The sequence below is a fragment of the Enhydra lutris genome, unplaced genomic scaffold (genome assembly GCF_002288905.1).
Source record: "Enhydra lutris kenyoni isolate GAN:26980312 unplaced genomic scaffold, ASM228890v2 scaffoldscaffold69, whole genome shotgun sequence".
Classification (NCBI taxonomy): Eukaryota; Metazoa; Chordata; class Mammalia; order Carnivora; family Mustelidae; genus Enhydra; species Enhydra lutris.
In genome coordinates, this window is record NW_019154153.1 from 7,478,974 (window position 1) to 7,492,175 (window position 13,202).

At 59.0% G+C, this 13,202-nt stretch overlaps 1 protein-coding gene across 1 annotated transcript; it reads right to left on the minus strand.

The window, feature by feature from the left end:
- Positions 1–539: 539 nt before the first annotated feature.
- On the minus strand, positions 540–12,810 carry LOC111159735 (intermediate filament family orphan 1). The gene is given in 11 exon segments (XM_022522309.1): positions 540–1,631; positions 2,513–2,643; positions 5,170–5,265; positions 5,545–5,665; positions 5,823–5,968; positions 5,970–5,981; positions 6,619–6,627; positions 6,937–7,077; positions 7,738–7,833; positions 7,980–8,040; positions 12,032–12,810. Coding segments are annotated over 11 exon segments (1,689 nt in total). The 5' UTR covers positions 12,805–12,810; the 3' UTR covers positions 540–1,528.
- Positions 12,811–13,202: the final 392 nt, after the last annotated feature.

The window sequence follows — 13,202 nt, forward strand, 5'->3', positions numbered from 1 at the left end:
AGGGCTTTGGAATTGGGCTAGCAAGTCTCGTGGCCTTGACGGTTACCAGGCCACTCTGGGGCAGAGCCCTAGTAACGTGGAGGACAGCTGAGTGCCAGGGGGCAAACTCCACTCTGCCTCCCAGCTATGAGGTCTGGACTAAGTTACTTGCTTTAATGTGCTCTAGTTATTCCCATCTGTAAAATGATAGGCCAGTGCCCAGCCCCTCCATGTCTTCTAGGATTCTGTTCGGTCAGCTGTGTAAGCACTGTGTAGTCAATGATCAGGAAAATGAGGTTAACCTCCACCTCTAGGACTCAAGAGGGGGTGTGAAGGGGATTGGTGCTGTCCTGCAGGGGAGGCTCCGGGGCAGAAGCACAGGCTACCACCAGCCACGTGGGCAGAGGTCCGGGTTCTGCCATGTGAGACTCCATTTACATACAACCTCCCGGGCCTTTCCGTTCACCTGCTTGTGTGAGGGGAGGAAAAGCAGGGTGCAGCTCCCAGAAGGGATTGTGTACCTACCACCAGAAAGTGCTTAAAACAGGGACACAGAAGTGTTCAATAAATACTCTCCAGTTTGATTATTATTAAAGATTCCATTCCAATGTCCACTCAGGCAGTCAGGCTGACAACTCATTTGCGTGTCCCTAGTTTCTCCCAAGCTTTTCCAAGTCTGGGACATCTTCTCAGCCTGTTGCTCTCTGTGTGACCGACAGGGAGGCAGCCAGCTGATACTCGAAGAGACGGAGACCCTGAGTGCACACCCAAGTGCTCACACACACACGCACATGTAGCTTCACCATTCTGCCACTCGGTGCTGACTGGGAAACGAGCAAGGGCTTCTGTCTCCCACCACGATGCTGCACCAGTCAGCTCCAGAAGCCACCCAGCCCAGGGCGGGGGCACTGAGACCCCTGAAGGCAGGCACTGTCCTGGGGAAAGGGTCGCAGCCAGGGCACTGCCATCCACAGGCAAACGTCCCTGAGCACTTGGAGGGTGGAGGGAGGAGGGAGCACCCTGCCCATTCTGTCCTTCCACCTGCGGGGCGGAGGGGAGACCCTCTCCCACACACAGCCTGGGTTCCACAAGCCATGCAACAGCCAGCCTCATCCACTTCATACCAGTGCCTGGGCCAGTTAGCACCAGTACAGAATCAGACCGTAAACGGGCTTGAGGCCACAGAACTGGAAGGAAGATCTGACAATACGTTCCTTACTCAGAGAAAGTAAGGGGCCACAATCACTGGCAGCATTTTAGAGATGAGAAAGTAGCAGACACCCACACATGAAGGCAGGAGAGCCCCTGCTGTGTTGGGAGTCGCCTGGGACGGGCCAGCTAAGCCTCAGCTAAGCCTCGCTCCAGACACCTTAGAACCCTGGAGGCCAAGGTCAAAGGCAGGAAGCCCAAGGGAGGAGTGCCCCAGTCCCCAGGGGCGAGGCTTGGTGCAGTGGGACGGATAATATTCCCCTCTGTGAAACCCCCACCCCTCCCCTCGGTGAGTTCCCAGCAGGGTGGGGCCCCAGGGCTCTGAGCTGGAGGTAGGTCCCTATCTCATGGAGCTATCAGATGAGACATCACGATCAGAGTCCTCAGCCTCGCTTGGCGGTGGCGGGTCGCTAAGCGGGACCGCAGTGAAAGCAGGAGACTTTCTAGAAAAAAACACCAGCTGTCACCTTGGGGCAGGCAGGAATCCTGATGAGGCTGGCTAGCATTCCTCTCTCCCGTGGCCTTATTCTTGGGCAGGCTGGTGAACACCATCTCTGATGAGGACAGGTGGGCCACGCATGTGAGGGTAGAGGCAGGGTGAGGGAAGCTCTTCCACCTGTCTTTATCTTGGGGACTCTGGGAGGCTCAGAGTTCAGAAATATCTCAGATCACAGGGGCACACCTAGGTGGCTCAGTCACTTAAGCATCTGACCTTGGCTCAGGTTAGGATCCCTGGGTGCTGGGAGTCTGCTTCTCCCTCTCCTGCTGGCCCTCCCCCAACTCACGCTTTCTCTCTCTCTCTCAAATAAGTAACATCTAAAAAAAAAGATCTCAGATCACAGTATGAGAGATGTTGCCTGAGCCCAACTGCACAGGCCAACTGCATAAAGCTTGCCCCAGCTTTATGTCCATCTATAGTATTTTGGGGACTTTTTAAAATTTACTTCTTTGTAGAGGCAGAACGTACACAGGGCCAAATGCACAAACTATGGCCCCGACTTTAGATACAAATCTGCCACCACACCTGTTCCGTTCCTCGGCAGTTCTGAGCTGCTTCTGACCAGGGAACCCCGGAGGCTGGTGGTACTAGGAGATTTGGGCCATCCAGCCATGAACGGATGCACACCCATCGCCCCACTGCTGAGGGACAGAAGGCCAGGGGGCCGGGCTGGACACGCAGGGTGCCCCCGCCCAAGAGCCCCACGTCCAGATGGGACTGACCCTCAGGCTGTTCAGGGCCAACCCACCGCATTCCCTCCCTGCACAGGCGCCCCTGGTGGAAGACATGGGGGCCCGGGCCCCCACCTCCAGGGCCGGTCCTCACCGGTCTCCCGACTGCGTGATGAGCCGGCGGCAGGTCTCCATCTGCACATCCAGCCCCCGCTTCATGCTGCACATCTCCATGTACTCATGCAAGTGCCGGTTCATGTCATTCTTGGCCGTGGCCAGCTCCAGCTGTGGCGGGGGAGGGGAAGGGCCCTGCAAGTCAGCAGGGCCCCGGCCTGCACCCCCAGGAGGCAAACATGCCAAGAACACTGCGGGGGGAGGTGAGGGGGCCCCAGGCGCCCGTGGGCAAGGCCTCAGATTTAAAAATCAGTCTGCCCAGCCAGAGGGGACCCACTGTACTGTGATTACATCTAGCTTTCCTGGGCATCTTTGCCTGCAGAGGAAGGCAGAGGTCTCTGCCACGGGCCTGCCTTCTTGCAACTGATCCTCCCTGACAGGAGGAACCAAAGTGCGGCAGGACAGAGAGCCCGGGGTGGCTGTCCATGCAGCCTGGCTCCCTCCCTGGGCTTCCTGCGTGGCCCTGTGCACCACTGCACCCCGTCTGTCTCCCTCATTCATTCGGGTGCTTCTGGAAGGCCAGCCATGGCTTATTCATCTCTGCCTGCACTGGCCCAGCACCACACTGGGTGACTTAGAGAACTTCATGACAAGCCTTGTGGCACAAAGGAGGAGACCTGAGTGGCTCAAAGAGGGTCGATCCTCCCCAGAGGGCTCTCTGGGCTCTCGTCTCTCCTGTGAGCCATTCGCAGCATTTCACAGAAAGACTGTGGCCACACCCAGCACCCCACTGGTTAGATGTACCCCGATTCAAGAAAGGTTCCATGGTGAAAATGTGGGCTCAGAGATCAAGGAAAAAACGGTCTCCCTGGCAAAGGTAGGGCTGAGAGGAAGGGCGAAGGCGGGAAAGATCTGGGCCAGAGACAATCTTGGCCTCTCTTTGTTTTGGGTACAAAGGACGGGGGCCAAACAGAGAGGCCAAATAAAACTGCTGGGCTAAAACTGCTGGGCGGTGATCTGCTTGACTGCCCCAGAGCAGTCGATAAAGGGTAGATAAAGGGTAGGAAACTCCCCGTGAATAATCCGAAGTGGAAAGAGGAAACCACCCAGAACTAATCCCAACTGGACAGGGAGAGGATGGGAACTCAGAGAAAGAAGTAAAGGGGTCACAGGGCCCGACAGAAGAGATGGTGGCCCGGGTGGGGCAGGAGCCCTGGAGGGCACAGCTCACACAACAGCCAGGGTTCCAGAGCCAGGCCGTGAGGGCGGGTCATGCGACTGCTCCGTCAGGAAGACAATAGAGGTCACTCACCCGCTCTTGTGAGGGCTGGCCACTGCCACCACCCCAGCTTCTCCAGCTAAGGAGAGCGGGAGGGGAAGGGGCCAGCTGCCAGAGCCCGTCACCGGCGAGGACAAGAAAGACAGAAATGAAGCAAGTATATTCTACCCAAAGACAAGGCTAGGACCGCCACCAGTTGCCTCTACACATGTGTACGGGTCCCCTTCACACTTGAGGGAAGGGAGCCACCACAAGCCAGGAGGCACCCAAGAGCCTCCACCAAAACCCCAGCCTTGCTGTGAGACTGGAGGGCAGGGCAGGGCTGCGGCTTGAGGGACTGGAAGGAGGCAGGATGGCAGGAATTCCCTCCCACCTCCCACCTGGGCCCTGGCTTTACCACTGATAATTATCAGGATGAGTCACCAGGGCCAGCAGCATACCCAAAGTCCCCTGTTAGTTCTCAACACCTCTCCTAAAGCCATCTTCCTGCAAGACAAGAGGGAGCCTGCCGGATGGGTGTCCTGAGTGGACAGAAAGTGGCTCTCCCCTCCCCCTCCTCCGTGGGGAGCAGACACCTGGCCGCTGGCCTTTAAAACTCAGCCCGTCTGCCCGTGCAAGAAACAAAAGCAGGTTCAGCTTCAAGGAGCAGGACCGAGTGATGTGTGTTGGGAGAACACGCACGTAGAAAACCACCTGTCGGTCGCTTCTCAAAATGCTGGCAGTGTGAGAGCAGCAAGGGCACAAATAGGCCACAGGTGCTTAAAGAGAGGCCAAGAGTTCCAGAAGCCCAGGGGCCTCTTCCCCACGCCAGGGGCGCTCAGGGCTCCAGGAAGGGCCCTCTCCAGGAGCGGCAGGCCGCTGAGAACAACGTCCTGCCCACCCCCCCACCCCCGGCCCTGCAGCTGCCACAAAGCCGCCCTCGGGCCTGCAGACCTAGCTCCAGCTTAGAGCCCTAGCTTCCCTTCCCTAGCCTGGAGGAACCTTCCCAAGGAGGAGGACAGAGGAGGACAGAGGTTCCTCCGTCAGCTGAAGGGCTGAGCTGAAGAAAGAGCAGAGTTTGAGTCCACTCAGTGGCCTCTGCTATGCCCCAACAGTAGAACTAATAAGCACTACCGCGCCGGGCAGGAAGCCTCCCAGGCTGACAGCCCCTGCCCTCAGCTCCGCGTGGGCCTCACTTCCTCCGATCTTCAGACAAGCCTGTGAGCAGGTAGGATGGAGAGCCCACCCAACAAATGAAGAAACAGGCTCAGAGGTTGCAAGTAGCCCGTGAGCAGTTGCAAGTGACAGGGCGGAGACCGGAGCCCACAGCTGCCTGCCGCCCCCCCACGCAGAGCGAGGTCTTAAGGCCCCACCCCCACAAGAGAAAGTGTCTGGGGTCCCCCTAACCCCCGGTCGCGGCTTCAGACACCCAGCCTTACCTCTATCTGGTCAATGGTTTCCTGATACTCCTTCTCCCGGGTTTTGAACAGGGACTCGGTATCTTTAATCACCTTCTCCAAACTGTCCTCCTGCTGCTGGAGCAAAAAGGAAAGCAAGGGCGGGGAGGCCAGTGGGGAGGGTGGGATGGGGGCATCGCACAGGGCCAAGGTGGGGAAGAGAGAGAGTCCTGTTAAAGGAAGCTGGAGACAGCCCAGAGAAAGGAAAAAGGACAAGGGGAGAAGCAGGCAGAGGATGAAGGCCACAGAGGGGAAGCAGCAAGGAGTGCAGGGAGCAGAGGGGAGGGAGGGGACAGGCGGCCAGCCGGGGGTCTGGGCAGGACTGGCAGGGGCCCTGAGGCTGGGAGGGGCCGTTACCTCTCCCTGTGCCTCTGCGGCTGCCATGGCATAACCTGAGAAATCCTCCCAAAGCAGCAGGGTCTCCTCAGTCTCCTCCCAAGTCAGGCTGTCACAGTCGTCCTCAAAATCATACTCCCTCCTAGAGACAGGGAGCCCGCCGTCAAGGAGGGCAGGGGCTTATTTTCGGGCAGCAGCAGGCCGCTGTTGGGGCGTTGGGCAGGGCGGGGGCGGGGGGTGCCTCCGGCCTCGGGGCAGGGGTGCCGCTGAGGGACGGGCCTGTGGGACTTGGGACTCACAGCTGGCTGAGCATGCGCTGCATCTCCTCGTTGATGCTGAGGGCTGTGCTCTCCTCCTCATCCCCATCGGGCTGGCGGGGCCCGTCACTCTCCGACAGGGAGGTGTCCTCCTCGATGGCAGCCTTGCGCTCCCGCTTCCGCCCCCCCCATGGATGGGACCTTAATGGGAGACAAGTGCAGAGACTACAGAGACGAGGCCGGGTGCGTGAGGAGAAGGGCAGGTGGGCAGGTGGGCGCCGGTGGCGGTGGGGGGGGGGGGGGAGAAGCGTGAACCAGCGGGAGGGCAGGGTGGACAGAGAGAGAAGACACAGTTACAACGACAGGAACAGACACCGGAGTTACCGAGAGACAGGCAGACACACACAGATGGGGGCAGGGCTGCAGACTGAGAAGGAAGAAAAAGGAGAAACAGAGAAAATAGGGCAGTAAGATCAGGAGAGAAATGGCCCAGGGCAACCACATCAGACGTGCAAAATGGCTACAGAGGATTTATTTTCTTAAAAAAAAGAAAAAAGAAAAAAAAGTCCTTTCTAATGAAATGACCAAACTGAAAGGAAAGTTTTGCGCTGCAAGGAGGAGGTGTATACAAAGGAAAGCCTGAATCACACATCCAGATCTGGAAAGTCAGAGAAGGGGCAGAAAGAAATGAAGCAAAGGGGGAAGAGCAAGGAGAACGGAGACAGGAGTAAAAATCTGGGCCCAAAAGCCCAGGGGGTCAAAACTGAAGGCCAAAGGCCTAGGTGACTTAGAAACTGGGACTGGGACATTAAAAAGCTTGCATGAGAGCAAAACTAACCAGCTTCTTCTGTGGAGAAAGCAAGAGAAGATGAAAGGAAGAGAGGAGAAGAGGCGGACAGAGGAGAGAGAGGGGGAGGGGAGAGACGGCATTAGAGACGGCTTCCGAACCTTCTCTTCAGAGGCTGTTCCTTGCCCCCCAGCCTAGTCCCACTGAGGGGCCCCGGTGCCAGGTTAAGGCCCCCAAGAAGGAGGGGCCGGCGCTGACCCGGGGGGCGGGGGCAAGGGGGCTCTGGGCCGGTGCCCCTCCAGTGAGGAGCTGAGGCACCGGGCAGGTGCGGCAGGGGCTGGGGGCCTGCGAGCAGCCCTGCCCCCTCACCTGGAACATCTTGATCATGTCCTCGCAGTTGCGCTGCTGAGCGACGTCGCACAGTTTGGCGGTGATGTCGATGCGGCGACAGATGTCCATATCTACCTTCATGGCCTTTTCCTGGATCTTCGTGTCCAGCTCAGACAGGTTCTGCCCAGGGAACGCGGGGCGCGGTAAGACAAGGCCCAGTGAGAGCCTCAGCCTTCAGGTCACACACTGAAGTCACTCTTCCTGGACGCCCTCCCCACAGCAATCCCACACTGCTCAGGCCATGGGCCCCCTGGTCGGAGGGGGAGCCCTGGAGTGCACGGCCCGGAACCTGCAGGGGCTCCCCCCGGAACTTGTGCTCCCAGAGAGAGAGCCCACTGGGAGCTCCAAGAGTGGAGGAAGTAGTGCACAAAGAAGAATGGCTACCACTTATTCAGCACGAAGTCAGGGCCAGCATGCCCCTAAATGCATTCTCATCTCTGGACTTGCCCTGCAAGGTATATGCCCTTATGACCCCATTCCGCAGAGGAGGGGGACAGAGCAGAGCAGTGATGGAATGCAGAAAGCCCCCCTGCAGGCTGGTGGCAAGAGTGGGGATTTGGGTCCTTAACCACAGCTTAGGGCCTCCAGGAATGACGGAGGCCATACTGCCTCCTGCACAGGACACCGACACCGAAGCTTCGGTTTCTGCCTTTCCTCTTGAACAGGTATGGGGGGGGGGGCAGTGCGGCGTGGTGGGTGAAGGCTGTGGCCAGGAGAGCCACAGGCCCAGACCAGAAAGGCCTGCTCTGCTGGTGCCAGGCGCGAGGGGGCCACACTCACGTTGCTCATGAGCCCCTTGAAGACCACGAGCTCAGCCTTCAGCTGCTCCACCTTCATGGCCAGCTCCTCCTGGCAGGCGTCAGCCTCCTGGGCTTCCTGCAGTTGGGGAGAAAGCCCCATGAGCGAGCCATGCCGCCCATGCGGGGGGCAGGTAAGGACACGGAAGGGCCTGGAGAGGACTGGGCGGGGGGCCAGTGACAGGGTGAGGCGACACGGCAGGGATGGCAGGGGCAAGCCCTCACCTCCTGGAGCTCGTTCACTCGCTCCTGCAGCTGTACCCGCACAGTGTACTCCTCTTCCCACCTGGCAGACATGGGGGACAGGGAGGGAGCCTAGGTGTGGGGTCCTGCCCTGCCCCGCCCCTGCGGCTCCCTGAGCCCCCCCGCCCTCCCACCACTCAGGACTCTCTCTCTCTAGCTCTGCTGCCCTTGGTGTACAGGAGCCGTGGGCAGGACCAGCCGGCTGGCCCGCAGGTGGCCAGCTGCAGCTGTCGGGTGGCTCCACGCTTCCTGGCACGCCAGCTGTCTTCCCAGAACCTCCGGGCCGCGCCCCAGGAGCTGTACTTAAGAGCAACCACAGCGCCTGTCCCACTCAGGCCCTGGCTCAGCCAGCTTCCCAGCTGGCCTCCTCCCCTCTCACACCTGCGCCAGACCCCCAGGCCTGCCGGCCCAGCCCCCCACCTTTGGGGGCCCAGATCCGGTCTCCCGCCTCCTGCCCGCTCCAGCCCAGGGCTCCTCTAGCCCGCTGCCCTGCCGCTTGTGGTGCCATTTCACTGTGGAGAAGCAGCTGCAGGACACACGCCACAGCAACAAGGCTGGTCAAGAGCCTGGTAGGAGACACTCAAAGTCTGTCCCCCGGCAAAGGTCCAGAAACTGCCCCCCCCAACCCGGAGCCCCTGCACAGGAGCCCTGGAGAGGAGACGGGCCTGGCCCTGAACCATGAAAGCAGTGGAAAGCAGGAGCCTGCGGGGTCCCAGGCACCCAAACACCGAGGGCGAGGGCAATCAGAGTAGGAAAAAGAGCCTTATTCATCCGCTGGGTAGGAACTAGCAGCGGCATCCCCTATGCTCCAGGATTCTGAAACTAGGAGCACAAGCAGCTAAGAGGACCCCCTGACTACTCCCCTGCTATGCAGGGCCAGGGCTTCCACTAGATGGGAGTCCACCGCAAGCCAGTGCACAGGTCATGGTGCAGCAGAGGCAGAAGGGCCGTGCTGGAGCGGAACGCTGCAGGAGAACTCAAGACTCTGCGAGGATGCCTGGGCTGGCAGAACTTCTCAGACCCCACTCAGACAGCCTATCACCTCCTGCCACTTCTTCCAGGCTCAGAAAGGAGGGCACGGTACCATGAGAGACACTGCGGGATCAGAAAGGTGGCCAGAAGCCACAGAGAGGACGGCAGGAAAATGAAAGCCTGACAGAGCAGATTCTGCAGACGTGGGACTCTATCCTCCCTGCCCCACCTCCATCTCTCCCCAACCTCGCCCTCTTCTCCCCCCTGGGCTCTGCCCACAGCCTCTTCCCTCCAAGCCTTCCTGCTCCTCACTGGGCTCTGCACTGCAGTGTTCCTAATAATAACTCCCCAACGTCACCCACTGCCTCTCCCGCCTGGGCAGGGGAGAGGCAGCCGGTTCGGCCACTACCCGGCCAGCCTGCCATGCAGCCCAGCTTCCCGGCCTCTTGGCTCTCTGCTCCCCACCCGCCTCCCTGCTACCCCCACATCCTTCCTCCTTTTGCTCTGGTATTCTCCCTCTGACGGTCGGGGCCGGTGAGGGGTCCCAGAAGCATCAAGTAAAATAGTTTCACAGTTCAGACATATTTATCTTTCCTGGGCCTGTGGTTTCTTCATTGACAACCTGAAGCCATGGGACGCGGTGCCATCATACCCTGAATCCATAAGCCCCCAAGAGGAAGCAAGCCTGGCAAGGGGACAGTGACCCTGGGCAAGATGCGTCGGGAAGGGCAGAAAGCAGCAAATTCCAGTAGAAGTTTAAGTAAGGAAGTTAGGGGAGGATTGAGATGAACAAAATATTACAGAGTTTAAAAAAAAAAACTGAAAATAAATTGCCTGGAAGCTTACTAGAATTCTTTAAGGTTTATTTATTTATTTTTAGTAATCTCTACACCCAACGTGGGACTCGAACTCACAACCCTGAGATCAAAAGTCACATGCTCTCCTGACTGAGGCAGCCCGGCGCCCCTGGAAGCTTACTAGAACTCTATTGTATTCTCCAGCCATACTTTCCCACAAACAGGTTCCTTCTGACCTCCATTCCAATCTCGTCTCACTTCCAAGGTTCCCTTGACAGGGGTAGAATTTGAGCAATTTCCATATGTTCTACCTTCACTAAAGACCTCCCTCTCAAATAAACGGTACCCTCGAGCAAAGTGAGGAAGCAGGGGCCATTCCCACACTGGAAACCAGAGGCCAGGATGAAGGATGAAGAGGTCCACCCAAGGTGGCGCACAGCAGGGGAGCTGAGAACAGAACCCAGAAAGCCTCAGCTCCTTCCCAGTTCAGGGCTCAGGCTATACCCATGCCTTCCAGGCCACAGACAGGAACTACAGTGTTTTCAAGGGAACAGAACGAGGGCACAGGATCTGGGGTGGAAGAACGAGGAACCGCCAGTGTCACGTACCACACACCTCTAGCTGCGGGGCCCTCTGCACAGCAGCGTGCTGCAGAGCGATGAGCTCATCAGTCCCCAAGGAATAACTCTCTGCTGCCCTGGACAGCTGGACCAAGGACAAACACCCTTTCAGTTAAGGAAAAACAAATACCTGAGAACAGCAGCTGTTTCAATGGTTAGGCATTCCAGAACTGTCCGTGTTCGGCCACTGACTGTTGTTAATTAACTCCTGCAGGGACAGGGACTGGGGCAGGGACTGGGGCAGGTTGGTTCTGGGGGCCATGTGAATGATGACTTTAGAACTGAGACTCCCAAAGGCACTTATAATGTGGGCTACGTACAATGAAGGAAGCCAGCATGAAGACAAGACTCAGCGTCAGAAAGTCTGCTCATCTGCAATCTGCTAGACTCTGGCTGGTTACAGCTGCCTGAAGGCTGCCCCCAGACCCAGGGGTAAGCTCCCGGAACCTTCAGCCAAGCCCCAGCTGACACACCAGTATCTGCCACACATGGCTGCCTGGGTAGTTCCCATGCCTGCCCACAAGGGGTCAGAGTAGTCAATGAAGAGGTTAAACCTGATGGCTCCCAAAATAAAGCCTCCTCCAGACCCATCATCTTCCTCCTCAACCAAGGCATCCGTGACAGAGGGCTGGCTGTGCTCGTGCTTCTTCCTAATGGCCCGGGTTCTCAGGCCTCTAAGGATATACAGCCAGTGCCAGCATCACGTCCCTTCTCCTGGGACCTGGCTGCCCTGCCAGTCCCCCGCAGAAAGCCAAATCCTCATCCTGGGTCAGCACTGGGCCTGCCCCCCAGCTGCCTTATACTCACAGGGTGTGTCCAGATTCTCAACTTTTCCGCGCACTCGGTTCCTCTGCTGGCTTCACTTACATTTCATCATCCTTTGGCTCCTTGCACTTTCACAGATTCCCGCCCCACCCCCACCCCCGCCCGCAGCTTCCACAAGCCCTACGAAGACCAGCAGTCCCTTCCCCTTTCCCTAGGGAATTCCCTTCCCCCTTATCTCTTTACTTTTCTTTTTCTGACTTACTCCAAGCAATGTTCCAAGGTCCCAAAGCCCTTCCTGTGGAACTGGAGTAGGCACCCAGTTTCCATCAGCATCACCTTGGGAAACCCAGAGCAGCAGCAGGATCACCCACTGGGAGATGCAGCCCCCCCACCCCCTTCTAATTTCACTTAGACTCCCAAGTGAAAGCTATATCCTGATCTCTTACTTTTGATCCGTATGCGGCATCTATCACAAAACTGCTCTGAGGGCTGAGCCTGGAGAGGCTAAGTAGTACCCCAGATGTCTACCCAGAGGTAGACGCGAGTCCCTTTCACATGGCACACAACCCCACAGTGAACCCAGTCATCCAAACACTGCAGTCTAGATGAGACAGAAAAGCCACAAGAAAAATATGTAAGCCCCACAGTACTCGGCTCTGAGGATCCTTCTTCCGGTCACGAGTGCGACTTCTGCATTCCCTGTGGATTCCGGACTTCCTGTACCCAATGCTGTCTGTCTACTTCCAAGCTCCTCCTAACACAGCAGGAACTTTACTCTCATCTTACTCCTCCCTATCTCCTCTCCCGGACCCCCACACCTGGTCCCGGCCCCATGTGTGCCATGACACTGAGCCCCGTCCCCACCTTCCCGGTCCCCTACCTCCGCTTGTACTCGTCCCGCTCGCGCTTCACTTTAGCCAGGACGTTGTAGAGCGCGCGGATCTCGGGGGTGATGGTGTCGATCTGGACTCCCACCCCGTCGGGATGCACCCACGACAGGCCAGGCCCTTGCACCAGCGTGGGCTCCAGTCCCGGCCCCAGCCGGCGGGCGTGAGAGAAGGACCAGATGGTGCCGGGCATGAAGCGGGCAGACGAGGAGTAGGAGGTGGAGGTAGAGGTGGAGGGCGACGAGTGGCAGGCCGCGGAGGGCACGAGGGGGCCGGCTGGCGAGCGCGCGGGCGACCCCAGCACCCGCGCCGAAGGGGTGCAGACGGCGGCGGGCCGGGCGCTCAGGGGCAGCCCCAGGGGCCGGATGGGGCTGACGAAGCCGGTCTGCACGGCCTGGTCGCGGCGAGCCAGGCCCCGCCGGCCCTGCTTACCCTCCTCCAGCGCCTGCTGCAGCTGCTTCTCCAGCAGCCGGTTGCGGCGCTCCAGCTCGTGCACCTTGGCCAGGAAGCAGCGGAACCGGAGGTTCAGGGTCTTGAGCACGTTGATGTTGGAGCCCAGGTCGTTGCGGAGAGCCATGGCGGCGGGGGGCGCCGGGCCCGGGCCGGGCGGCGAGTAGGCAGCCGGGCCGGGCGGGGCGAGCGGCGCTGGGGACACGTCCCCTCCCCCGGCGAAGTGATCGCCTCCCAGAGGGTCCCCCAGCGGCCCGGCCAGGCCCTGCTGCTCCTGCTGTAGGAGGAAGAGGTTGGGGCCGAATAACGGATTCATGGCTGCGTCTTCTGCGGGGAGACAGAGACCGCTACAGAAGCAGGGATGGAGGGCGAGGGAGAAGAGCCAATAAGGCGCCAGGGGGACGCGGGGGTAACCAATCAGACGGCCCGACGGAAGGGGCAGAGGTCAGGGGGCGGGGCGGGGCAGAGAGGAAGCCAATTAAAGGTTCAGTTGGAGGCCGGCACCTGGACCTTTCCGGGTCTGAGGCTGAGCGGACTCGGTCTGTGACCCCAAGCCAGGGTGACAGAAATAAAATCCAGGTCCTTCAGTATTCCATGGGTTCTGGCGGCAGGATGCCCATCCTCCCTACACCGCTACTGCCCTCCTGTGGTCCCCAAAGTCCAAACACCCTAAGCTCCGACTCCAGGACTCTCCAGGACTCTCAGGCCCTGGGA